At 43.7% G+C, this 19297-nt stretch overlaps 1 protein-coding gene across 3 annotated transcripts in view; it reads right to left on the bottom strand.

The window, feature by feature from the left end:
* nrp1a (neuropilin 1a) overlaps nucleotides 1–19297 on the bottom strand; it is a 79503-nt gene that overhangs the window by 8599 nt on the left and 51607 nt on the right. For all 3 annotated transcript variants that reach the window (XM_044104381.1, XM_044104382.1, XM_044104380.1), the window contains exons 8-11: nucleotides 13740–13895; nucleotides 11101–11245; nucleotides 7191–7522; nucleotides 2756–2900 (exon numbers count right to left, since the gene is read on the bottom strand). In XM_044104381.1, the coding sequence (XP_043960316.1) occupies nucleotides 2756–2900; nucleotides 7191–7522; nucleotides 11101–11245; nucleotides 13740–13895 (778 nt within the window). The remainder of the gene's footprint in view (nucleotides 1–2755; nucleotides 2901–7190; nucleotides 7523–11100; nucleotides 11246–13739; nucleotides 13896–19297) is intronic.

Below are 19297 nucleotides of genomic sequence, written 5' to 3'. Positions count from 1 at the left end.
TTAGTTTCCAACAGAAAGCACTTTAAAAAAAAAACAGAAGAAAAAATATTCTAAAATAAAAAGTTTACAAGGACCTTCTAAAAATTTTCTTTGAACAGTAAATGAGTAGTTTCTGCCGCTTTTTAAGCCAGGTTGTACATTTATCATAAGATGAACAAGGGAGATGTGTACACCTAGCAGGTTGACTGCAAACGGCTCCTTGCTAGCAACCTGTTGCAAAAATCACATGTTTGTAATTGAATCTATCAAAGATAGTGGAGAAGCACAAATATCTTTACGAGCAACATGCTTGATTACCTGAAAACTTGAGATAGCCGATCAACTGAACAATTTCTGCATTTCCTTTGACTACACAATGGCACAATTTGACATTCCGACAATAAATTTGCTTAATAGAAATGCAGCAATTTCAAAAAAGATCTTGTTTTTTGATAAAAAAAAAATAATTTGTGGCACCAGGATGAGATGGTTTATCTGCTGGAAACAGTTTGTTATGTGTGATGATTCTGGTTGAAGACCTGCTAGTCATTTTTTACACAATACCTCAAGTCAGGACTTGGAGTACCAAAGAGACAAGTGGTTTTGAGTTCAACCTGCCACTCTTGGTCCCCCAATGAGGCAGTGACAACGCTAAACACAGTCCATTTATGAGCGGTGAGCGCCGATACAAGAAAAAAAACCTTGAAATACCTTCATAAAGCCGAGGAAAGCCATGGGTCATAATCCTCTCAGCGCAAAAATTTAGACCAAGTCTAACTCCTTTGACATGGAGGACAGCTCGGTCGTTTCGCACAGTGCTCTACATGTGCTCCCAGAGAGAGGCCGCGAATAGACAGAAACAATATGGATCAATTCAAATATACCAAAGTCCTCTGGCTCCTTTGAAGGACCAAAGACGAGGACGGGCTCTGAAGAGGGTGATGGGGGGCCAGGCGGCACCAAACCCAGGAGGCCAGGTGGGCTTTTATTTGATCCCCTCCAGAAGTGGCCAGCCATGAGGGCAGCTTTGATGTAACAGGGAGACAAGACAAACCGTCCCTTGTTGGAATAAACAGCATGAGCTGGACAGCTGTGTGCTGAACACAGGGAGCCTTCATGCCCATCATTAAACAACCAGGGATGACGTGAAAGCTGTGTCTAGTCACGTTATTAGCCTGGTTGATAGATTGCTCGCCTCACCGAGCCCGACACATCACACGGGAAGAGATGTAACATAGTGTAGGCTCAGACTGCGAGAACTCTTATCTAGACGTCCCTACTGTACTCACGTCATCGCCATGGAGAGAAGGGAATCACCGGTTTTCACCTCACCACTTGGAAAGAAAATTTGATTATGCCAGCTAAATGTGTTTCTGCTGTCAGCGGCAAAGATAAAAGGTTTCCACTTTGCCACCAAGAAATCCCGCCGGGCCTCACAGCAGCCAGCCGGAACCAGGTCTTTACAAACCGTAAACCATAAACTGTTCCTGCTTTAGGTCAGTCGGAGCTTCCAAATATCATGTGTGTTTTTAGAGGGTTTTTTTTTTTTCTTTTTATAGTTTACATTAACTTCCTCAGTGTTTAGGAAAACTGCCTTTTTGGGGTCTCACAATATTGTTGGAATTTTGGTCGATTCCCTCTTTCAACTCGCCGATCTCTCCAATCTGGTTACCCTTGGAGAGTTCAACATTATAATAAAGTGATTTGAAAACAACTCTGCCCCATTTCAGTTTTAAAGAACTGAAATGAGGCTTGTTGATGGCCACTACAAAAACACAGAGTCTGTCGTCCTTAATCCACTTTGTAAGTAAGTGATGATATGCATTAGGATAATGTCCGTTTGGATGTGGAAGACCAATTTACACCCAAACATTAACTTCCTGCGATCTTCAACATTTCCACAAAATATTCTTCCATCATGACGCCATCTGTTTAGTGATGGGCCAGTCTGTGCAGCTCTCTTCCGAACGCCTTGATTGATTCTTGTTTTAGTTGCCACAATATCACACAAGGGAGCAGTGTGTTACCTTAAAGCACATCCACAGGGAGAGGTTCCATTTAAGTCAAATGTTGTTAATTATTAAAGGTTTACGAACCCAATGACCTCTTCGTCTGCATAGCCAAAGTTTCCTCAGCGTATGTAAACTTCAGAATTTGAGGAAATGTTTTTTCTCGTTGAGGAAGTAATTTTGCTACTCCTCTCTGACCGAAACCAGGAAAAGCTCTGACAGGATTGAAAAAGTTGTTTGGTGGTTTTATATTGTGCTTGCAAGTGCTGGATATTTCATCACTTCATCATTTACTATAATACATTTCTGACCACAATAAGAATTTTGATTTATCATTGTCAATTTTTCATGTTTAAACCCCATAAAACTGTCCAGGTTGATGGTTTTGCTATTTTTTTTTCCACTCTTTTGTTCAATGACAGAATCAATAAATGCTAATAAATTAGAAAAAGAAAACTGTTAACATGTGCAGTTTAGTGATACAAGCCACACTTCCTTATGCGACTGGTGTCCTGTAGACGCACATAACTAATGGAGGTTATTTTAAAGGTCGTTATTTGTGTTTGTGGGGTTTGAACGGCTGTCATACACAGTCACAGTCATACAGTTACCCAAGAGAGACCTACTAAATATGCTGTTGTTTTCGTCACTTTTATCGTTTATCACAATAGCTCCTTCAAGCACCTTGATGGAAAACTTTAAGCCCATGTTGCCCACCACTACGATCCAACAACATTCTTATTCGTTTTCGTGTCGCTCACGTTTACCTTCAATCTCGCAGCCGAGGAGCTCAAGGCGCAGGCCCATCCCAGCAGGAGTGGCCCTCTCTGGATAAATTCTGATGAAACGGGTCAGCAGGGGCTCCACTGTCCTCAGCTCAGGAGTGTCGTAATTACTGTTGCCTTCAAATATCTGGCACAGAAACAACAACAACAACAAAAAAAGAGAGAACAGTAAGCACAACATGTAATATGCTGTACACACACCCGAGCACGCTCTCTGGGACTCTTACTGCGGCATTCTGAACTTTACAGTGATACGTGTGGGTGGCGAGCGCCGCGTTTGGTGGAAAGTAACAGGAGACTGTCGGGAAATAAAAGGCGATCAGCAGATCTGCGGTCTTGCTGACATCTAAACCGCAGCATACGTGGGTGAAACAGAGGGTAAAAAAACCCAAAACAAAACAAACAAACAAAAAAAAAAGCATGACGCAGACCTTTTTGTCAAAAAGCAACTTTCAGCTCCCTGAACTCTGCCTCAGATCTGTTGCAAATAAACAAATGGCTGCTGGGGGGAGTGGGAGATGTAGGATTCAGGAGCAAGCAAAGAGGAAGCTAGAGGACTGATGGAAGTGGATTAATGAGGGTGATCACATGAGAGCGCCTGGTGCGCTTTAGATGCTTGGGTACCTCTCTGGCGAGGTAAGAAAGGCAGCTAACTAGGACAGTCGGGGGTATGGATCGCTCTTGCTCCAATCATAAATCAACCATCAGCCCATCTGGATGAGATTTATGCCCTGTCAGGGACAATTGTAATTGGGGACGGGGTGTTTCAGCTCCTCTTGGAAAAGTATGTGGCTCTTCATGAGAGCATGATGTGTGTGTGTGTGTGTGTGCGTGTGCACATACATCGTGCCGTAAGTGGAGTGTGTGTTCTGCGGACGCAGCAAAACTGCGTCATTTGCTCAGTTAGGAGGTGATTTCTTCTTCCTCTCCAAGTAGGTTCTTACTGTCCCCTGACAGACCTGAAGAGTGTGACTCGCACGTAATGCCAAGTGGGGTGTGGGAGCCTGGGATTGCGATGTTTATTTTAATGTGATTCGGAGCGCAGCCGAGATTGACTCGCTGTGACTGCTTTATTACTCACAACTGGCAGGTGCGACGTTCTGGCGAAAGTGGACCAAATTTATCATAATCAGAAACAATGTACAGATTTATCCGAGATGTTTTCAGAAGCACCTTTAAATCGGGTCGGAAAACAAACCATCTATTTTAATTTGTCGCCTTGACAGAAATATGGACTTTTAAAGGGGCGGCGCGATGCGTTTTCCAGGCAAATAGTGCCATATTATTGCACAATCAAGTAACTATGTTAACTTCAACTGTTAGAAAAATGCTGTATATATCAAATATGACTTAATTTTTTTTTTTGACTTTGTATGCAACGCCTTAAAATTGAGCTTCAGTCTCTTTAAGAAACTCTTTCTCTTTCTGAAGCTCCGCCTCCAGGAAGTCATCACAACATGACTCCTCGATAAACCCTTTAACAACGTTTCTACCAGCGTTTCACTGAGAAGCAGCTCGTATAATGAGCTCAACCAGCAGGTGTTAGCTAATTGCTGCTGGCTAGTCTGAAGGTGCAGAGTGGGGGAGTCACAAGGGAAGTCTGCTTTGCATGCCGTGGAGACTTGGAAGCTTGAAAACTGCAGCTTCTTCTTGAAGGCGGGGCTCGGTCCACCCAAGCATTTTGCACAGCTGAATGGTTGCCATGGGAGATTAAAGGATTTCTCAAACATGCATCAGAGGATCAAGGCAACATTAAAGGTATGTTTTAGATGAGTGAATAAAATCATAACATGTTGTAAAACTCAAAAATGTCAATTTTACATAAAGTTGCCCCTGCTACATTATCTAAAGTTCTTAAGCGACTTGGTTCTAGTAGATTATTTGTCTAATCAAACAAGGTAGGCTTCCATGGCATTGATGGAGGATTCACACTCTGAGGGTTAAATGTTTGTCATTGATCCACCTGGCCGCTTCACCAGCCATCCATCATCTGTTGGTTAATCTAAGACCAGGTTGTAAGGGTAACAGGTCCAGGTGGGAATACCCTTCTCCCCCATGACACTTCAGTTGATTCCGAGGGATTCCTGCTTGTTCCCGAGCCAAAAGGTTCCCTCCCCCTGCTTTTCTTCTAGGTTGAACATGTCTGGAAACCCTCCAAATGTAGGTTAATTATCTCTACAGCTGAGCCCAGCCACCCTAAGAACGGCTCCCATTTTAGTCTGTTGCATCTGGAATCCCATATCTCAGCTATATCAAACTTATTTTCATTTTGAGTCACATCAAGATAATGAAAGCCAGATTAGCCAGAATGTACTGATAAAATCCAGTAACAAATTGTTAAAATATTAATAAATACAAAATCTTTTCACATTCATCACACTCCTGGATTTTGCGATTGTTTTTTGTGATTTTTTTGAGTGTGTGCTGAAATACAAATATTTGTAAAGAACAGCAATATTTGTGCTGATCCATGACGTTAATGTGACTTTTTTTTTTTTTTTACATGCCACATTGATCATGGACTACAGCTTGACGTCACGGCAGCCCGAGGCAGCACTGAGGTGAATAGTATCATTTAACATATGTGCAGAAAACGTGCAATAAATTCACAAATATGCAGTACGAGCGGATATGTTGATTTTGCGATCACAAAATTGCGGAAAAGAATGTAGTGAACAGTGATGGCATAGTTACTTTCAAAAAGTAACTTTAATCAGACTACTGATTACTCCTTGAAAAAGTAACTTAGTTATATTACTGACTACTTGATTTGGAATGTAACTAAGTTACACTAAAAGTAACTTTTTAGTTACTTTCAGCAACTGCTAACAACAACGCTCTGCCTCCTATGAAAATAACATTGATCTTTGCCAATACCTAATTGTCAGCTATTTTATAATGGTAACATCAACAATGTGTCTCCACTGATAAGGTTGAACTGAAGAGGTGATTGTACAAAAAAACAGTACAAAAAAAAAAAAAAACGTGAGTAATTTGTGTGGTCCACTGTTGTCTGGAAAACTCTAAGAAGGATTTTAAAGCCCCCCCCCAGCCTCCAGGTTCTGCGTTACGGCCCTGCATTTGGTGTCAAAGCTCAGCACACAGAGCTCCTCCTGGAGCTCCACAGCTCAGATGGCTGCACAGATTTGTGACACTTATCTTAATATTAATAATTATAATGGCGTTAAGTTGCCATTATAATCATTGGCAACTGCGGACACGTTCATTCGTGGCTGTTTTCACGTTTATTGCGCTGTTCATATTGGTCTCGATGTTTGCAGTTTTCTGGAGCGCAACACGAAGCTCGATGTCTTTCAGAAGTAATATATTAACTTGACATTAACAAAGACACAGCGGAACTGATCATCCGGGAAATGATGGACAGGGAGAGACTGACTAAAACTACCTTAATGACGGACAAATTCTGGGATTTATTATGAGACTCTACTTATTTCCAAGCCCAAATGAGTAACTTCACGTTCAAAAACGAGCCCAAAAAGGCGCAACCTGCCACTCATTAAATTTGCAAGCGACTTAAAAAAAAAAAAAAGCCCAAAGCCGCTTATAATACTCGAACTTGGCGACAGAAACTCAAAATAGTTCCAGTTTTTCCACCAACAAAATGCGCATCTCCCTCCATTGTTTACATTTCTGTCGCATAGAGACGTCGGTCACTCGACAAGACGAGTAGAGAAAATATTATTAAATAACAAAAGAAGATAGTAACGCAGTAACGCAAAAATGATTTTGATAAGTAACTGTAGTCTGACTACTGGATTTGAAATAGCAACGCGTTAGATTACTCGTTACGGAAAAAAGTGGTCCGACGTCAGTAACACGTTACAAATTAATGCGTTACTGACATCACTGGTAGTGAATGATGTAATTTGGCAGTTTACAGGTAAAAGTTGCTTCGGTTTGCTTGTTTCAATATTATTTAAGACATTTAAGAACACAACTGTTAACTTGAAGCTTCTGGGGTCCAGAGGGCCACATAAAAAGCTATGATGAGTCAGATTTGGCCCCCAGGCTTTGAGTTTAAAACATGTAAGAGATGTAAAGGACGTGTGATCTGGCTGATACGGTAAGTGGACAGCAATGCTCTTTGGCCAAACTAAACACTAAACAGACAAGGGTCCATCCACTTATCTATCGTCCGCTTCATCCTATCACCACTCCTGAACACAAAAATCCTTAAAATTCGTCCCCTTGACGAAGAGACTAAGCCTTTGACAATAGTGAGAAATTCCTCTACTGGTAATAGGTTTCATCTTTCAGAACACTTCAATCTTCAACCTCATCAGTTCAAGTGGTACCTTCTACAAAATTACAGATTCTTTGGCAAGGCATAGGCTTCTCTGACCTCTTCAGAACTAAACAAATGTCCAAACGATTTCTCAAACCAACCCCAACCTACCTTTGGTTTGTTTCCGTTGGTGTCATACACCACCCTCCAGTCAGAGCCGTTGTTGCTGTACCCGAGGCGGAACTTCTTCATGAAGACCTTGTTCTCGCGGTATTTCCCTCCCTGGATGATGAACCCCTTCACCAGCTTCTCTTCGCCGAGGTCCACCTGCAGCCACTCGTTGGTGAAGGGCTGCGGCTGGGGCAGCAGCGTCCACCCGGTCCTGCTGGTGAGCAGGCGGGCGTTCTCGGACACCCAGCTCCGGTCGGTGTGAGAGGACGCCGTGATCTGGTTGTCTGTGATCAGGCCCGACACCATGCCCAGCATGCCGGAGCAGGGGTACTCTGAGAGACGAAGGAGGAACAGAAAAATGTGCTTAACTTTTTTTCTTTTCTTTTTTTTTATGCAAATCAAATAAAACCCCTGCAGAGATGCAACAGATGTACAGAAAGAAGTTCATCTTTAACCAAAGGGGTCGATGTCCAAGATCATCTCCAGTGGTAATCTGGGAGGAGGCTCATTCCTCAAACTCTTTGTGATGTTACTGTGATCTCTACCTCTATTCTCTGTCTCTCTATGTGTTGGTAGATCTCGTGCATACTAATTCTTCAGCCTGAAGCGATTGTCTCCAGGCAGCCAATTAAAACCCTCTTCCCGGCTGGTGCTTCCACCTCCCGCATTCTGGGAGCCCTGTGTTTTTTTTCTTCTCCTTTCTATCTCTCTGCCCCCTCTCCATAGACTTATGTGTAACTACACACAAAAACACAGTCCCTTTGTGCTGTTTTTGCTGCCACAGCAATCATCTCGCCTTCTGCTTCACAGCTGTCAACATCTGTGGGATTATACCTTTGAACGTGTCGTTGTTTGCCTGTCCGGTGTCCCAGATTTCTTTTGAACTGCATCTCTGAGCTTGTCATCAGCTCTCGACGAATTTTCGCTCTTTGCACCTTTTGCATTTGGTTCCAAAGTCAAACGCATGTCTTTTCAGACTCACTTCACTGTCGTTTATTTACACTCGAAGTTCAATGGAGGAGGCTAGAAACTTTTTGGTATTCAAGCATTTTGCCGTTCTTCCACTGCTTCTCCAAATCTTTCGTTCAAACCCAAAAACAACAAATCCAGTGACCTTAAGTAGCTTATTATATCTCCGCTATTAAAGAAAAACCAACGCTTCTTGTGTTCCTTTTAGAAAAAGTGTACATTTTCAGCTTTGCAGCACTGGGGGAGAAAAACAGAACAAATATTTGCCGAACAAGGCCTCTTTCAGGCGATCTCTGCCTATGTGAAACGGTTCCCATGCAAACCCATGAGATGAATTCCTGGTCGTGCGTTCCAAAAACCAGCAATCGCTGAATGCACAGAAGGATTTTTCTGGGACTTTTCTCCTGTTTTTCTTTCGTCTTAGGCCAAGATGTGTTGAAAGTGATCAGAGGAGCTGGCCTTTAGCTGTGTGAAACTAAGACACTGTGATATGAACGCCTTTGAAGTGAGGAGAATTCAAGGGAAAGGTGCGTGTGTGTGCGTGTGTGTGTGTAGAGATAAAAGCAACTGATGCGACTCTCTCCCCGCCCCCCAGATCATCTGGAGCTGTTAATCGAGCTCAGCTGCGATTACAGAGGCAGCGCAGATGCCGTGACACGCCCCGGTGGGACGACTGTTTACATTTGTGTGTATGGGTAAGAGGAGCGATGATGATGCTGGGCTGCCGGCCACGATCGAGGTTTGGGTGGAGCATCGGCGGTTCATCCGAGCTATTTTCGACGCTGTGGCGTATTTACCAACAACTGGGTGGTGAATCCTTTTTATTAATGAGTAGCTGTTTACATCAGAAGAGGCACGCGACCACGGTCATATGCGGCGAAGGGTTTTGTGACACTCAACCCACACCTCTCTTGTAATCTCCTGAATAACTGCGCTGACGTTAACCGAAGGCCGTTAACGACCAGAGAGGAACGCCTTCTCCTCTCTGGTCTCTGTCCCGTTTTGGTGCGTCGCTTTGTTCTAGACTGTTCTAGACTCGATGAGAGCAACAATGAACTCAGAAAGCTCTCCGTAGGATCGAATGTGGAAGAGGAGACTCGAGTCATAGGGTTTGTGCAGCCCTCTACAGCCTCGGTTTCCCTCTGCCTGACCATGCTGGGAGCTGGCAGAGTCTTCAGAGAACCAACGGGCACTAACGTCATATTGGAGGCCGTGCGGTGACTTCGATCCTGTGATGTGTTTACGCGCGGCGCAGCGCTCTGATTATGTGCCCCGCACACAAGCCTCAGCTGTAACCCCCGCTGCACCCACAGTGCCATCTGCTCTTATAGGATTGACCACGCATATGTGATGCATAAGGGACTCGTTGCCTAAAAATAGAGAGGAGGACCACAAAGTCACTTCACAATTTTGGCTCCAAATAATCCCGATTCCGTTATTAGCTCTGTTACCGATTAATCAAGGTTTGAAAGCGCAGTGATTTTTTTTATCATACCATTCCTGGGGTTGAAGTTTAAAGTGATGGCGAAGAAAGTCCAAGTGTGACCCGAATCTTATCCAGCACTGACTGACACTGTAACGCCCCCTCCCCACCTGTTGCTGCACGCCATCATCCAGCTGAAAGAAGGCTACGAGGTTTGTTTTGCTGTTTTAAGGTTGCTTTCACGCTAGCCCTGTTTATTGCACTTTTGTTGAACTTCGTTGGAAGTGAACTCTGGCGCAGATTGAATGCATGGACAGACGCAAGTGGACTGGAGACCAGTTCAAAACCAGGTTACCGCAAGGCAATGTGGGTAAATATAACCAAAACAAATGAATGTGTCTAGCACTAGAGGGAGAAATGGCTTGCGGTCTTTTAGCAGAGACAAACAAAAACTCCTACAACCACTAAAATCTGACACATTTTGCGAAGGAGGAAGTTGCACTCGTGTCTTCTTCTGTGGTTTTTGTGTCGTTTCTTTTGGAAGCTCCCCTCCACAGGTGACACAGGCTGGGTACAGGCTCTGTAAGCCCAAAGCTTGAAGTCCTGCTAAAGCCACGGAGCGTCACACTAATTAAAGTCACACTGTTGTCAATAAACACTCACTAAACTATGAACGGTGTCTGTTAAGCTACCAGCTGAAGGTCGATTTGTTTTGTTTTTTGTGATACTCCATATAAAGCTCAACGCCAATATCTATAATCTTCCACCTACATTTGTTCCCTTACATATCAAATGTCAAATATCTGATAACTGTTGCTGATAACATCATCATGACTATAATAATAAAATTCCTCTGATATTCTAGCAAGATCAGAAGCAGTTGAGACATTTCTGATAAAAAAAAAAGTAATCATGATACACATTTGCATAAATACAGTGAGAATCTCCTTCAGGCCCAGATCTATTCAAGATGTTGATAGAAAAAAAAAAAGACTAACTCTTTTCTGCCCTTAATTTAGTCTAGCAGGAATCCAAACTGAATACACATGTTTGTATCCCACAGAGACAAAGATAAACGTGATAAAGCCACACTAAATGGAGCCACCGGCATACACAGGCTAATTTAAAACATCAACCAAAGGGCAAGGGGAAGAAAACGGTTGCTAAAGTCAAAGTTATAAAAGCAGAAAGAAAGAGAAAAAAACAAGCTGTGGCTAAAGAGAAGGCTGAGCGCAGATCAGCAAGAGCCCACCCAGACCCATCAGCAGATGCATGCCAGCTGTTTACTCTATTTATACTGAACGAGATTCATCTAAACACAAAGTCATGCTAATAGATAATTCCCATTCCTTTGCCACAATTTGTTATTTTGCAGCTGGGGCCTGGACTGGGAATAAAAGCCAGGCAGCAGAGTGAGTGTGCAGTTCTGTCGTCACTGCGGCTAAAAATGAGTTTTGCATTTTCAGGGATGGAAAGGTGAATCATGGGAAATGCAGACGAGCATCAGCGGCAGCCAACCTGATATCTTGCAGCCGTAGACCTCGAAGCGCAGCGCTATGCCCGTCTCCCAGGTGACCGGACGGATGCGGAGGAATCGCGTCAGCGTGGGTTTGGGCAGCTTGGTCTTGGTGACGTCCGTTGGGTTGGTGTTGCCCTGGAAAATCTGCGAAAGAAAGGCGGGAGACAAACGGATTATTGACAGAATGCGGGGAAGGAGATGCAGAGAGGGAAAGTAGAGGTCATATTAGCTGCGTTTCCTTTAACAATAAAATCGCAAATTGAAATGAAGGGAAACATGGCAATTTCGAGAAAAAAACACAAACAAATTGCGTTTTCGTGCTAGGATGAGATGGTTTTTCAGCCATACTGGCAAAATTGCAGTGGAAACACTTTTTCACATCCCATGAGTCATGTGTTCAAGAGCCGGAGGTTACTACTAGAGGAAATGCAGAAGAGGACGACAGGAAGTGGTGGGAGGATGATGGTTTGTTTTTGTTCTTTTCAGACAACACGCAGCTGGCTCCACCAGAGCTCTCACAGCATCACACGGTTTACGTAGCCGGCTGAATAACTCCAACGGCTGAATAAGCCACCAATGTCTCCTCAACTGACAGATGATGAGTGCTAATTTCTTATTTAATGGAGACACAACAATCGCAAAATTGCGTTTCATTGACATTAGTGGAATTTCGACAAAGACACATTTGCCATGGAAGCACCGCCAGTGTCAAAGAACAGATGTACATTCAAGCTGGTTCACGTCAATCTCAAAATTGTATTAATGTTTCCTGAACAGAGAGTCATAAGTCGCTGAAATGTCAAGGGGATGGGAGACGCCCTTGCTTCACATGTCGCAGTCGAAGCAGGGGGGAAACGCTGTGAAACCTGAGGCTGGATGTGTAACAGTGATCAGATCCGATTGGCTCAGGGTGCCCTTTCACCGTCCTCCGCTCCCAGATCGGGTGTGGGGTTTTTACTGCGCCTGTCCTGTCGAAAGGTCAGAGACGCCGGCGTTCTCCCCTGGGGTCAGATGACTGTTTACTAGCGCTACACGACGAGGACGGCCACCCAGCCGAACGGCCGCCTGCGGTCCGTCACAGTTCATTCTGAGTAATTGAATCTCAAAGGTAACCGCGCGGCCTCCTGACCTCCCTGACTGAGGAGTTATGAGGCGGAAAGGATTCCAGCTGAGCAGAGTGGGATGCACAGATGGAAAGATGGCAGTTTAGCTAATCTAAGACGAACTGAGACGTGGCTGGAGCTGATCCATTAGACCAGGCGGCCTGCTACCAAGTCCCTCACCCGGCAAACCCGTCGTCTACATCGCTGAGGGACCCTTCTAAAGTCGGCCACTTCCTTAAATGCCGTGCAGCGTCTCCTCTCTGCTCGCTAACTGTAAAGTGGCTTTTTTTTTTCTTGAGCTGCGCTAAGATGCCAAACTGCAGGCTCAGCATGTAGCAAATGGTACCCTTCCACACAAAAGCACTTTAGAGGCCGGAAAAACACACGGCGAGCTTTAGGCGGCACCTTTAAGCTGCCACTTTACAAAGGGAACAGTATACTCTGGAGAGAGGCCGTAAAGTATCAAGCTTGGGGGCGGGAAACGATTGTTCAGGATGGTCTGTTGAGGCTGAGAATCTCTTTTTGTACTCATTGGGGTTTTTTTTGTTTTTGAAAAATGCCTTATGGGTGTTGCGTGCCACACAAATGAGGGGACTGTGAGGGGTCCAAAAGCGTCTTTGAGCCCTCCGGACACTCGCAGCTGAAGCTGCCTTCGTCTCCAGATGGACAAAGCTGGGCCTTTTGACGCGTCCGATCAACGATCAATGGTTAGAGTCAGTCACGCTCCGGTCAGGCAGGCCACTCTTTTTACTTCCTTCCTTTTTCTTTTTTTTCTCTTTAGTGTTCGAGATCCTCCTCTACCAGCTGTTCAGAGATGACAAGCTATTCTTTCATTCAACCTTCCCACCTATTTGTCACCTCAACTGACATTTCTGCTTCCTTGCAAGCGGCCAGCAGATTCCAATTGGAGTTGCATGCCAAAATCAATGATCTAAAAACAAAAGTTTTCCAAAAGTACTTATGGAAGTCAATATAAAAAATCTTTTGCAGTTCTGTATATTTGTTAGGAATGCGTTATCATCTGTATTGACTGATAATAAGTAAACATCTCAATATCAGTATCCAATATTTTTTCAAATGCGACACACTAACCTCCTCTGACTGGAACAGCAACAAGTTCTGCTGTACAAACTGTTTTATGAGTGAAGTTTATCTTTAGTCACTCTGAAATGTTTCAAATCAAGTCAAAGGAAGCTCAAAAAGTTTCATTAAGCTATTTACTAAAACATGCAGAGATGTGTTAGTTTGATTCATTCAGCCTAATATTAAATCTACTAAGTTGCCATGTTTTTTTAAAAAAAAGCAAATAAATTAAGTTTGACCAATTTAATTTGATCAACAGTAACAAATAACTCAATTTTTTATTTTTTTGCTAGTTGAAACACCATTCTCTTTTTTCAGCGCATGCAGATTGATGATTTTCTAATGCCAGCCAAGCTAACCATGCTAACTGGCCAAAAAAATTCCCATCGTCGTTCTTTAAAAGCCGCTTCCCACATGTGATTTGGGGTCTGAAGCAGATATTTGAGTCATACCTTCTGTTTGGAGCCGTCTTTCAAGGTGATCCAGTCCTCTCCGTTGGAGCTGACGTCTACTTTGTAGGACTTGACAAAGTATACCTTGTGAGTCTCCTGGGAAATGGCACCCTGTGTCCCGATGGCAGAGATGAAGCGCAAAAAGCCGAGGTCCACCTGCAGAGGGGATGGAGATGCAATTATAAGTTTGGGTTTTTACGACATGGGTAACATGCAACGCCCTGTTCAAATCAGGAGCAACCGATTAAGTGAGGCTCATAATCCACAGTTGGTATTAATAAAACACAAGCTAGGAGTGGGAAGGTAAAATCCAGGGAATCACCTCTGGCCACAGTCTCATCAACTTGCAGCAGGAATTTAATAAACAGCAATGAAACGATAGGCGCATTAATGAAAAAGACACGGGATGACAACTTCATTTCCTGAGATGGGAGACGAGAGGCTGCTGGATGAGAGCAGAAAAACGTTTGGAATCACATTATCAAAATCGGCCAGGAGGAAAGAAGGACACAGAGTGAATATAAAACGCTGTGCATTTAAAATATGCAGGGAGGGTTGGGGGTGGTGCCGGGTGTTTATGGACTGCGGTACACTACCGGACGGTTGACACATTCTCACATAGAAAAAGCCGCATGCAGCGGGGTCAGACGGGAGCACGAGTCTATAGCTACGGCGTGATTTTTGTTTGATTTACGCGTACGTGGATTTTGTTCATTTGAGCTTGTTTATTTCCAAAGATCCGCACACCGAGCCCGTTCACAGGGGTGACCACAGCTGCCAGGAAAGAATGAGCGAAGACACCACTTTAAGTTCTGCTGACATCTGTTTATGTGGCAGCAACGGGATCCAAATTGGCTTCTGATTATGTAAATGATGCTGTTTATCACGAGTGGGACCAGAAGTAGGACTAATACCTCAGCTGAGAAGCAAGCAGTGCCTTTAACAGTGAACTTCTTAATATTTCATCATGCTACAAACAGGATCTTAAGTGTATTTTATGTGATAAACCAAAACAAAGCAGAGCATGTGAAGTGAAGTGACTGATGTTGTGTTATAACCTCATTAGTATTTCTCTGGGTTATTCTTTTGGGTAAAATGCATGGTCATAGTGTGACAAAATGTGAACAGGTTCACAGAGTACGGACAGCTTGTACCCCAGCAGAGGATACTTCACCCATCGCAACTCAACCCCTAACAAAGACAAAAAAAAAAAAAAGTTTGAGCAAAGCTGAGAAACTTTCAAAGAATCCCAACCCCTCTGAGGAAAAAGCAGCGCAACTAGTTTTAACAAGCGTTAGCAGCACCTCTGACAGGCTGAGCTGACATTAATGAGGAGTAATGGTGTTGCGTGCCGGCGCCACTGTAACGCAGGAGCGGTGCAGGAAGCCAGGGTGTCGGAGGAGACGGGTTTCCAAGATCACGGCGAGGGACGAGAGAGGCCCTTTGATGTTGACGGGAGACGGGAACGGGCCCTGATGGATGGAGACCGGCGGATTACTGAATCGACTCAGAGGAGATCCCCTGTGTTTGCACGTGAGGAAGGGAGGCAGCGTAGAGCAAGCAGACACGGATTGTGTGCGCATATTTTGGGTAATTAAAGCCAGGGTTATCTGCCGCCACGCATCTTAACAGGGATCCAGCATGTTAAAGCCATAAAGTCAAGAGTAAGCTCCAAGGCCCCCCTGCACCCCTGTCTGCCAGGCCCATATGCAGCAATCCGCCGCACTTAATGATTCCAAGCTAAGAGAGCTGGAAAGGAACACAGGCCCTGCCACAGAACACTGGTCATTCCGGCCCCCTTTAGGTTTCTTCCAGCGGTAAAAAGACATAAACAGATGGGAGCAATAAATGAGATTCCACCGTACCCATTCTCTCTGTCTCATTCCAACGATTCGGATGGATGGAGCCGAAAACACACGCACACGCACACATCTACACACACACGCACACACACACACATGCAGGCACACGCCACACACACGCAAAAAAAAATAAAATCTGTCATATACAGACAGAATACTGTTGTTCCTTTCAATTGGCTCAGGGGACTTCCACAGTTAAACCCCACATTTTGTATTTTTTTTTTTTTTTGGATCCACAAATAGAAGTAAAATCAAATCCTGTCAGCCTGAGACGGTTTAATGACGCAGGGGCTGAATTCTTCTCTGTGGGGCAAATGGCTGTTTGTGGCAGAGCTTGATGGGAAAAGCAGCGGATGGCAGCGAGGTTTGGGCCGCGGGTTCAGCACTGAAAGGTCTCCATTATCTACATCCATATGGCCCTCCTGACTTATTTTCTGCCTGGACCGAAGGGCAAAAAGCACAATGAGGCAGCTTATGCAAAATTTGGGGCTTAAATAAATGATGATAAAAAATAAATAGATAAAACTGGGGGGCTTGGAATACCTTCTGTGAAAGTGAGTCATTAGGAAGATACTGAAATGAGTGGGTAGTAATTGGGAACACTTGGTGCTTGCATGTCAAGCCATGTACTTTTCAACAAATTACTTATTTAAGGAGCGCTGTCCTAATACACGACTTCAGTCCCCCCATCGTTTGGTCTTTACATCTGTATTTATATAATTTACAGTTAGTTTAAGGCATTCTGCCATGCACCAGCACATAGTAAGACACTGGACTCTTACATGAAACAGTTGTGTCAAAGTGTTACAAACATAAGCTCCTGTTTCAGTCGCTCCGGGAGGGTCAGGAACCTCATTGACGGAAAGGGTTGTGGATGACGGTCAATCAAAATGGGGACCAATCAGATGCCCGACTCCATCGTCTTTATCTGCCCGCCTTTCTCACCAGAGCTTTAAAAAGGAGTGGCAAAAGCCAGCGAGGTGGATTAGCAGTCTTGTCATCGAGAACTTCTTACTGTGAAATATCGTCTCTACTGTGAGGATGAGCTTTTGACATGTGATGACAGTCATGTATGACATCAGCAGCGTCTTTAGTGTCTTCTTGAGACACTTCTTTGAAAATACTTGCATGATTTGAGTTACAGCAACATTTATCTTCCCTTTGGGATAAGGCAGTTTGGAATTTAGTTGAACAGAATACATTAACGTATGTTTGACATTTCCTATCCCAGTCTGTTAAGCTCATCACTGCATGTCAGGAGTCTGGTAAAAACCAGACACTCATTCTATGCTGTGCTTGCCCAATCGCTAACGTTTGTCAGTAAAATTTGTAAAGCGACAGTTTGACAATATGAAGCTTGCCATAAATTGGCTGCCCTCTAACCAACCATCCTGTGAAGAGAGAAGTGCCAATTCGAACAAGGAGGCTGATAATGCTAATTGCGTATTTGGAAACCTAGCTAACACGGACTGAACAGCTTTGTTTACTTCCTCTACTGCTATTGCTAAAACTACAGGCAGACTACATTTGTAAAACAGCACAGAAAACCGATGTCATCATTCACAACTTCTTGTTAGCTGATTGGCCCGGTAGAAATTCTACAGGAGGAATCCAAGTCAGTGGGAGAAAGCGCAGAATGAGCTGTGAAGAGAAATTAGAATCAAACGTAATTGCATAGCAAGACAATGGCCAGGCTAGCAATGTTAGCCCCTTTCTGGTTTTCTTCCACTGGCGCTACCCAGGACTGAATTCCAATGATCTTGTTCTGATTGAGCACAATTCACCACGACCCATCAAATGTGACTAAACGGCTATCAACCCAGTGTGTTTCTGCCTTAAATCCACTGACCAGCTGGTTGGACAGACATCTCATTGCTTCATCACTCCCTAGAGAAGCAAGAAAGCCAGCTAATCTTTACATATGATGACAGATGCGAAGCTGGGAGTACCTTTCTTGGCAGCTCAGAGACACAGTAGTAAGATTGACTTGCCTCCCTTTGTCCTTTCACAAAACACCACGGGACGATAAAAAGGGGTCTCAGTCGCAGCTTTAAGTGTTTTGTAAAGAGATCAGCGGCTCTTGAAACTGTTCAGATGCTGGCTTGGCTAGTAATTGGGTGATGTATCTGTCTAGCGCTGTCCAACATGAACAAAACTTAACCTATGAAATCAGTTTTCCAGCGATGTCTGACAACAACATGGCTCTCAAAGTGTGACGCATGTCTTGGACAATTCAACTGAATAACAAATAACTCCGGTCAAAGGAGAAAAAAGATAAAAATTAGGCGTGCACATCCTTACACTAACACCTTGTGGAAGCAACTTTTGACTTGTTTTCTGTATTTCAGCAGTGTTCTTCGGTAGGAGTCCATAAGTACACCACATTTTGACAATAACAGCCTGGCTTGTCTCCACGTCCATAAGACTGTGAGAATTTCTCTTATCCACAGCACCATGCATCTAAGCACACATATTTCCTGTGTAGACCATTCCAACACTTGACTTTTGCTCTGACAAATGTACTATTGTCCCATGCAGAACACATCAATCATTTTTCCAGGTTTCTGTAGCTTATCCAGTTTTGGTATTGGTCTCCAAGAAAGCTGTCTGGCTCGTTGCTTTCTTGTCAATTGAATTGTTTTTGAAGAAATGTTCAGTTTTTGTACTCGATGTTCTTTATTTAGTTGTGGCCATTGAAACTGCATTATGGTATTTATATACTGTTCCAGAACTTTTTGCACTACTTCTCTTTACTGATACCTCTGCACAATAAGATCATTTCGGTCCTTTCTAATTTCTCTGCAGACTTGTTTGTTTTTCAGTTAAGTTGTGCTAACTAAAGCCTCGCTTGCGGTGCAACACAAGTTTTGTTGTCAGACATATCCAGCTGAACTCTTATTGGCCAGGCGGAGTTAAACCCAAAAGCCTAATGTTGCGTCAGACTAGCTCGACGACAAGCACCGGCTGCTTTCCACTGACCATGTAATTGCACAAGTGATAATTACTAAAATAAATTCACTAAATGGAAACACAGCAATTTCAAGAAAAAAAAAACAAACAAAAAAAACGTTTTCGAACTAAAAAAGAATTGCACTGGGAGGAGGTGGTTTTTCAGCTGAATCAAAGTGAGTGTATATCGTAAAACCGCAATGGAAACACTTTTTCCGCATCACACGAGTCATGTGATCAACAACAGGATGTTACTACTGGCGGAAATGACGAACAAGACGACAAGAAGTGTTAGGAGGATCATGATGCAGCATGGTTTTTATCGCGTTATCGCATGGGCAATCTTACTTGGTTGTGTTTCTTATTTAATGGAATCACTGCAATCTGCAAATCTACATACAAATTTTTGTACGCATTTGTAGCGGAGGTGCAGATAGTGATGTTTCTTTGTCCTCCAGTCAATCCACTGTGCTGTGTGGCGCCAGTAGCTCCACCCTAATCATTCTGTGCCATTGTATTATGAGCCTATAAATTCACTAAGCGGGTCCAGGAATGCTACGTTACGGGTCGGTTGAATGGGACCGCTGTTGTTATGGAAGCAGACGAAAGAGCGAACCGAAACGCACCACTCCATGCTTTACTGCTCAGTGGAAAAGGGGAATAAATGTCACATTTTTATATGCCGCAATTTTCTTTTTCTTTCTTATCCTAATCATTAACATTTTAACAGGGGTCTGTAGGTTCCAG

The sequence above is a fragment of the Gambusia affinis genome, linkage group LG21, assembly GCF_019740435.1.
Source record: "Gambusia affinis linkage group LG21, SWU_Gaff_1.0, whole genome shotgun sequence".
NCBI classification, from domain to species: domain Eukaryota; kingdom Metazoa; phylum Chordata; class Actinopteri; order Cyprinodontiformes; family Poeciliidae; genus Gambusia; species Gambusia affinis.
This window is presented reverse-complemented; position numbering and strand designations above follow the sequence as displayed.